At 36.8% G+C, this 8451-nt stretch overlaps 1 protein-coding gene across 1 annotated transcript; it reads right to left on the bottom strand.

Moving 5' to 3' along the window:
• Nucleotides 1-243: 243 nt before the first annotated feature.
• Nucleotides 244-7780, bottom strand: LOC113324680 (NAC domain-containing protein 105-like). The gene is made up of 6 exons (XM_026572978.1): nt 7662-7780; nt 5260-5477; nt 4779-5146; nt 4439-4683; nt 384-664; nt 244-296 (listed from the first exon to the last, which is right to left on the bottom strand). Exons 1-6 carry the CDS (start codon nt 7778-7780, stop codon nt 244-246), a joined length of 1284 nt encoding a protein of 427 aa, XP_026428763.1.
• Between the last annotated feature and the right edge of the window lie 671 nt (nt 7781-8451).

Genomic DNA, 8451 nt, shown 5'->3' with positions numbered 1-8451 from the left:
TCATGAAATCCCAGGTGCAAGTAAGACCGTTGATACTCTACACAGCTTATACTGATGTTGCCGTCGGAGCTCTCCTTTCTCAAGAAGATGAAAAAGGCGTCGAACATCCGATCTACTACTTTAGTCATACAATGAGAGACACTGAAATCCAGTACCCTAAGGATAAAAGAGCATGCTTATCATTAGTTAATGCAACCCAGAAGTTCAGAAATTATCTTCTATAAAACAGAGTCATACTCATTGCTAAAGCTGATCCCATAACTTTTTACTATCAAAACCGGCTTTGATAGGGAGACCTGCAAAGTGGTTGCCCCAGATGTCAGATTTTTACATAAAATATGTCTCACCCAAAGCAATCAAGGGTCAATAAGTTGTATACTTACTCACTGCCTTTCCAGGGGAAGACATCACAATGCTACTTGAAGACGTGCCAGGTGAGTTTCCAGAAATTTCGATTATTAAAGAAGAAATATGGTTTATGTACTTTGATGGATCTGCCACTCCTAGCAATGATATTGGTGGAGCGGGCGTGCTATTAGTATCCCCATCCGTTGAAGTCTTCTCACATTGATTCAAACTGGATTTCCACTGCGATAACAACTTGGAAGAATACGAGGCCTTCTTACTAGGGTTATCATTGGCAAAGCAAGCAGGGGCTATGCCCCTAGAGATAAGAGGAGACTCAAAACTATTGGTCGATCAAATGAACGGTGTATACTCTCTCAAGGAAGTAACACTTTCTGCATTCGTAACCGAAGCACAACGATTGTCCATACTGGTCGTACCAATAACAGACATGCTAATTTTTTAACAACTCTTGCTTTTAAGAGCATACCAAAAAATGACTAGTTCATGAACAGGGTTAGCGAATCAAAAAATAGTTGTTGTACTTAAAAGATCAATATAGGCAAACTAGTTCTTAAACAACAAAATTTCTCTAACCAAAAATTCTAAAAATCGATGAACAAATATTACTTGAATCATATTTCGAGGTTAATCAGGAACATGCTTAAACTCAAAATTTCTTAATTGTAATTAATCAAATTATACCAAAGTCTCAGATGATAGAATGGTAGAAATATTGAATAAATATGTCTGGTTCACATACTTTGTTGATGAAGTTCTCCCAAATGTCCCCACTGGTCTCCAGTCTTCAATCTTCGAAAGTGTTTGGTGAATTCTGATATTCAAACTACCATGGTCTAATCCTAGTCCGAGATCGACCTTAGTAGACTATAAATCAAGATATATTTTTGTGCAATAAACATTAACAAAAAGATTAAACCAATGCATGTGAGTTCGACCAAGCGACGCTCTAACAATCTCCCCATTTGTCAATTTTAGTAATAAAACTATCAATTATATATGAATTCAAATAAAAACAAACTTTTAGTTCAATATCTATAATGCTTCTCGATTTCTTGAATCTTCATCTCCTTGAATTCTTCCTTGTTCAGGTTCTTCTATAATTTTGCATATGATCGTTTTAACACCTTTATTGTTGTGGATTCGTAGATTGATAACAACTCATGAGAATGCTCAACTTGGAGCATTTATAATTAATGGTCCATCTCCTCAAATTGTTATCCCAGTGTATAGTATTTTAACCTACTTCAAGTCTACCGAAACTACGAAGAAAAACTACAGTAATATGTTATATCCCTTAGTCTTTACTTGCCTTTTTTTCTAGATTAGTAGTTTCCCTATCACAAATAATTCACACCCCCTTAGACATTTCTCCCGAAACCCATACGTCTTAGTTTAATGCTACCAAATAATCTCTCCATTTTTTTCAAAAACTCGCAAAGGTAGTGGCAAAGGGATCGTAATGAACTACTCCCCGAAATATTATCAAGACTAAATATAACATACCATCCTTTGATCGATTCTACTAAGTTTTGCAACTTAGCATCTTCACAAGGAAAAGAATTTATAGGCACAAATCTTTTCCATAATCCGCAGACTCACTCCCCCACAAAGATATATTTCCTCTATTTTTGGAAAATAGATATTTTTACTTTTTCATTTTAGCCTAAAAATAGGCCAAATTGAAAAAGTGAAAATATCTTTTTTCCAGAAACGGAGGGAGTATTAATTAAGCACGAGTTCAAAATTGAGCGCTCCCGCATTTGATTTCATTCCCAAAGAAAACAACGTGAACGACCTTTCTCTATACAAGAGAAGATATTCTTGGACATAAAAAAATTTATCCAATATTTTCCTTGCTCCTTACAGTTACTAACGAAGAAGTTAAAATAATGGTCTTAGATTTTAGAAGAATCATGAGTCATTACTTTTTGCAGAAAAATAACCATCAACAAAATTTTTTCCTCTTAACCAGTTACGAACAAAGAGTGAAGAATGTGATCTCTACGATAAGATTCACATAAGAGTTTATTCTACCTTAGCCGTGTGGGGATGTAAATTTAAAGTTACAATCTCTTATTTCCTTCCAATTACGAGCAATGGAACCATATTAAGGAGCTATTATCCATCCGCGAAATATCTCAAATTCAATCACCTTTTGCTTAACTCTAATTGAGGGAATTATTTACTAGTTGTTTCTTTAGAAGAGCACTCATAAGAGCTATTATCATTGTCAGATGCTTATCTTGAGATGACTCAATAACCACCCTCTTTGTGGTCGATTTCTTCGAAATCAAAATTGTCAATCAAATCGAGCCAGTACTAGAGAACTAGCTTATTACCTACACCACTGTTTATACCAAGAATAAAATTACCACATCAATGGTAAATTGTTGTTTAGATTACTACTCGGCTGTCATTCAAGTCCGTCATCAGTTTACCAGGACTGCCCAGGATGTCATAAAGTCAACTGTCGGGTTACCATAATGTCAATTATCGGCCGACAATCAAAGTCAACAGTCAATAAACTGTAAAAGTCAATTATTGGTCAATTGTCGAAGTAAATATCAACGGAGTCAATACCTAAGTCGCCCGCCCCGGTCCATCGGTCCAGTTTGTCCGGCATACTTCACCGGTCAAGTTCGGCCGGCACGATTCACCCAGCTTTGCGCGTGACTAGATTCTCCTAGTCCGGTCTATTTATCCATCGAGCTTGTTATCCAGTCATGCTGGCAGCCAGTCTATTATTTAATTTTCTAGCCGTGCTGACAGGCAGTTTACCATTCATGTTGTCAGCCGTGATGCCAACCAGTCTGCCATCCAAACTACCATCGCAGCATGCCCATAAATCTCTCCATTCAAAGCTTGACGGCTACAGTCAATATGTAGTCAACAACAAAAATTCAACGCTTGTCAGTCAAATTCAACTCACTGGTCGAATTGAAGGCCCGGCGGCCAAATCTATTGCCCATAGGACAGTTTTGCGCGTTTCTACCGATTTAATGTGAATTCCTAAAAAAAAGTTCAAGAGGTTTATGGATTGCTTGCTGACCAAGTTGTTGCTTAAAGCTCTAGTAAGTTCCAAATTATATCTTTTCCTCCAGATTATCACAAATCGAGTTCTTCTCAAATTCAAGGTTCATCTCACATTCAAATTGTATAAATAGAAGGGATCTGAACCTAAAAAGGGGGCTTCGAAAAATGAAAATACACATAAAAATTTATCAAGAACCCCTAAAAGGGAATAAAAACTATTGTATTATCGTAGTCGATAAGATATCTATTCCAGAGGATTTCTTTGTGGATTTAGGCATAATTCGTGGAAACACATTAAATTCGCAGTCTCCATTATATATATTTATTTCATGTCTTTACCATATTCAACACCGTCGTAAGGTGAAATCAATTGTGTTTTGTGCCAAAAAAAAAAAAATGGGTACAAACGACTATCTATTGCTCGGATGCATAGTGTTACTCTTGTTAGTTTGGTATCCCTCCCATACACAATCTTCATGGGGGAACTGTTCTTTTGTGTTGCCATTGGTCTTGGGTTAGTCATTTAATTTGGATTGGTCACAGAATTATACCCCAAATCAAAATGTCCAAGTCGTTTTAGGCCCAACCACGTAGATTCACCAGGTTAATGAGTTTGACTGATTTAATTAGTAGCTCCTTGAAACTTATATACAGTGTTTAGCTAGTTGATAAGTTGTGATATCGTTTTTGGTTTAACAAAGTTAACTTAGATAGCCTGCATATCAGTTTTGCGCTATATATAAAGTTTGTGTGGCCCCGTTTCTAAATGCACGACTATTTGTTGACATTAACTGCATCCAAATGGAGCTACTAATCTTTTAAAAGAGCGTAACAAGCACAATATTACTGAACTCCTCTTGGAGCCACTGAACTTTCAAGTGTCTATCAAAATATTGGTGATCAATATTCCATATATTTACTTAAAATCAAATTCATGATTTTACTTAATTAAATGAAATTCTGCATATTGCATCTCAAGTGGTTATCAATTACCAAGTCATCACATTGGGGGTCATGAGAAGTGAGAAAGAATCACCGAATCCACGTCATGACCTGATCAAGGTCGGGTTGTGGAACTGGTAATTCCATCCCATATTCTGGAAATAATTCATTGATATCTATAAAAATTTCATCACCAGCAGGGCCAGCAGCAGAATCTATATTGACGATGGGCGGTTCTGGATTCGCTTCTATGTTTGGTTCTGGATTTGCTTCTACCTCTGCAGGTTCTTGCAACTCGCTGCTATTAATATAAATCTTACACAGTGCCAGCGCATGAAACTGCATTGAGAAAGATGAAAGAATAAGAAGAGCTAAATCACTTGAAAATTCAAAAATAATATACTAATAATACACATAAACTCTCAAATACTTACCGGCTTTGGACTTTTTTCGTCGACTTTCTTCCTCTTCTTGTTATTGCCATCTTTAGACTCCTTATTTCTCTTTCTAGTTTCAGCATGACTGTTATCTTTTGTTTCCAGGACATACTCATGCATTTTGATATTAGTTTTTACTGGATTGGTATCACTTTGCTTCCCTATGTAATAATCTAGTGTATATTTAACACCAATCTGAGTTTCTCCATCTGTATCAAGAATATTATGAAATTCCCCGGCAGCTCTCCAATATCCCATACCACCGTCGGTATCGCGTCTTGGTCGGTCCCCATTTGGATATTTTCTTTCTCTAGTTGTGAAAAAGTACCAATCTTTTCCATCTACGGCATGTTCCCTGTAATCGTCTGTATGGACACATAGCAACAAATACAAAGCCATCAGTGTATATACCTTAATACAGAAACAGAATGCATTACATGTATCTCCATATAGAATATGTAGAAGTAGACGGACATACCTAAGAGTTTGAAAGGATCACAGTGATATATATTTGCTTCTTGTATTGGATAATATGGTATTTGTTGATTAGAAGATTTCCAAGGAAGAAAATATTTAACCATCTCAAAATCATTGGGTCGAAATATCCAACCAGGTTCGCGATAGGGTTGTGCTAATTCCGGTGCAGGTGCGTGTACCTGTGTAGCTGCCGAGGATGAGGATCCCTCTGCATGGATTCTGCATTGGTATGAAAACAAACAAAAATATGATTACGATGGTTAATGCAACTAAAACCAAGTTACTTAACATATGACTTGCAGTATGCTGTGCGTGCTTTGCCATACTTGTACTAACGCGGCACCCATAAGCTCCAAACACGACCTTGTATAAATTTGGGAAATTTAACTTTCACCCATAAGCTAAATTCTAGGGTGTTGTAGAAAACAAACAAACTAATTTCTAGGATTTTTGAATTTTAATGTATTTTGTATGACCAAGTAACATAATGCATGGTTGTTTTCCATTTTATTTACGCGACACACCATTCCCCCGATCAAAAAAAAAAACAAAAAAAAGTAAAAAAATCTGTTACTTAATCTATCTAAAGCATCCCTAACCTTTAACTTTTGATAAACAGTCTAAGAGTGAGAATCTATAGTGCAAGTGTGATTCTGAATTTCTGACCATATGCAACCTTACTTGCGCATATGTAATGTACTGCCCCCGTCCACAACAAGGGGTCTTTAAGCATGGTGTTAGCGTAAAAATATTGAGTTATTATCCATCCACAAATTATCTTAAATTCATAAAAAAGAATTGTTTAACTTTATTAAGAGAACTATTTACCTGTTGTTTCTTCCGAGCGAGCACCCATAGGAGCTATCATTGTCGCAGTACTTCTCTTGAGATGATTCCCCCGGATAAAAATCCCTTTTTTCACCATCCATATGTTGCAACGCAAAGAAAAACAAGAAGTACTAGCTAACAGGATGTTACATAAACATGCAAGGAAAGATAAACCAAAATTATGGAGATAAAAGTCGAAGGAAATAAAAAAGAAGCGATAGCAAAGTAGAGCTTTACCGCCGAGTAAACGATCCACTGTGCACGTAAAATTTGAAAAACAACCAGCAAGGAGAAAGCAACGAAACAAATAACAGTACCATTGTAATAACAAAAAGTATTTATTCTTGACAGCAGGTGTTTATGTTCGTTCAGGATTCTTTTTCTTTTCTGTTTTTTTGAAGTTGTAGTAGGATTCTGATTAGTATTTAAATTTTTATTTTTATTTTCTTTAATATAAATTATTTATGAATAACAATAAACCAAAAACGGATTAGAGCAAGGCATGAAAATCCTCATTTCCCATCGACCACGAATTCACTGCAGTACAGCCTATACTTTGCTTATTAGTCCCGTTGGTATCGTTGTCCGTTTGCTAATCACCACCCAGCCACCCTCTTTGCTACCGACTTTTTTGAAATCAAGCTAGCAATCAAATCGATCGAGACAGACAGAGAACTAGCTTTAATCTCTAATACAGCTCTGATGCATGACTGTGGAATCGCTCTTGTTATCGGGTTTGTTACGGAAGTAGAACTAGGAAGTGCATGCATGGGTCTTGGGTCAGTCATCGGGTTTGTTGCAGAATTATACCCAAATCCGTTTTGGGCCCAACCATATAACCACAAGATTGACCAGGTCAATGAGTCGGCTTAACAAAGTTAACTTAGAAAGCTTGAATATCGGTTTTGCTCTATATGAATTTCTCAGCACAATTCTGTTCGACCCCTTTTCTGAGTGCACCGCTAGCTGTTGACATATATTGCACCGTATAATGGAGCTGTGAGGAGCTACTAATCTTTCAAAAGAGCGTAGCTTACAATATTTTAGATTACTCACCAAACAATGCACGAGTAGAAATTTTTATGCCGACAATGATACCTAAAAAATATCAGCATGGTAAGACTACTGTAGCTGTATTTTCTTCCATGTGCATTTTCCATTTGATTTAGGTTCATAGAGGCAGCCAACCGTTGGAATCGAGGTTATGCTTAGCAAAACCTAAATGTACGAACCGGTTACAAAAGCGGTTTTCATCACGGTTACAATGTGGGACTTAGTGCACCAACGTACATTCAACCTCATCTAAAATCTCTGGAACTAATTTGTCCTATAGAGTCGCATATCTTAACATGTCCTAAAGTCTACTTCGGAACTTTAGGAAAAAAAATCAACGTAGGATCTAATTAAAAAATGAACCAAGCCCGCGGTCTGACCTGAGCCTGAGTGTAAAAGGTAGTACGAGTGTGTTACTCTCTTCATGTCTGTATTAATCTTTCATTGTGTGCCTTTAGCGTAGTTTACCTGAGATATGTATTATAGGTTATATCCATACAGTTCCGTACATTTCTTGCTTACCTGTCAGTCAAGTCTAACTGTCTCTCTTTGATAGCCTGTCCTGTAAACGATCTCAACCTTCTATACGAGGCCTGAGTCTCTCTGTGTTTGAGTGTGTAAGATTGATCATTCTTATCCATTCATTTCTCTATGGTATCAGAGACGATCTGGGCCTGATAACCTTTTTCTTTCTTCCGCCATTAAACCTGCAAAACAAAGCTTCTGAAAATTTCAATTTCTTCTCTTGATTCAACATGGAATCAAGTTTTACTAAGGTACCTCACAAAATCAAGACCTAACTACTCATCGAGACCACAATTTAGACCTCACTACTCATATCCTTCTACACCTTCAGCATCTCACTTTTCTATGAGAAACTATGCCACAAATCCTTTTACTCCACCACCAAATCCATCTCCATTACCAACTACTTCGAGTTCTTCTACATCTGGTGTGAGACCTCATAGACCTACTTGTCAAATCTGCTTCAAGTTTGGTCATTCTGCTATTGAATGCGATCAGTGCATGAACTTTGCTTATCAAGGACGGACAATTCCACTAAATATTCATGTTATGATGGCTTCAGCTGATGTTCTTGGAGACAATCCATGGTATTGTGACTCAGGTGCCACTGCTCATATTACTTCAGATGCATTAGATTTACAGGATTTTCATTTTTATAGTGGAAGTGAACAAATCACCACTGTTAATGGTGAAGGTATGCCAATCTCTGAAATAAGTAATTCTACCAAATTTCTACACTCTAATTATGTTCAACTACCTACTATATTTCATGTTCCGTCAGCATCTC

Source organism: Papaver somniferum, chromosome 11 (assembly GCF_003573695.1).
Source record: "Papaver somniferum cultivar HN1 chromosome 11, ASM357369v1, whole genome shotgun sequence".
Classification (NCBI taxonomy): Eukaryota; Viridiplantae; Streptophyta; class Magnoliopsida; order Ranunculales; family Papaveraceae; genus Papaver; species Papaver somniferum.
This window is presented reverse-complemented; position numbering and strand designations above follow the sequence as displayed.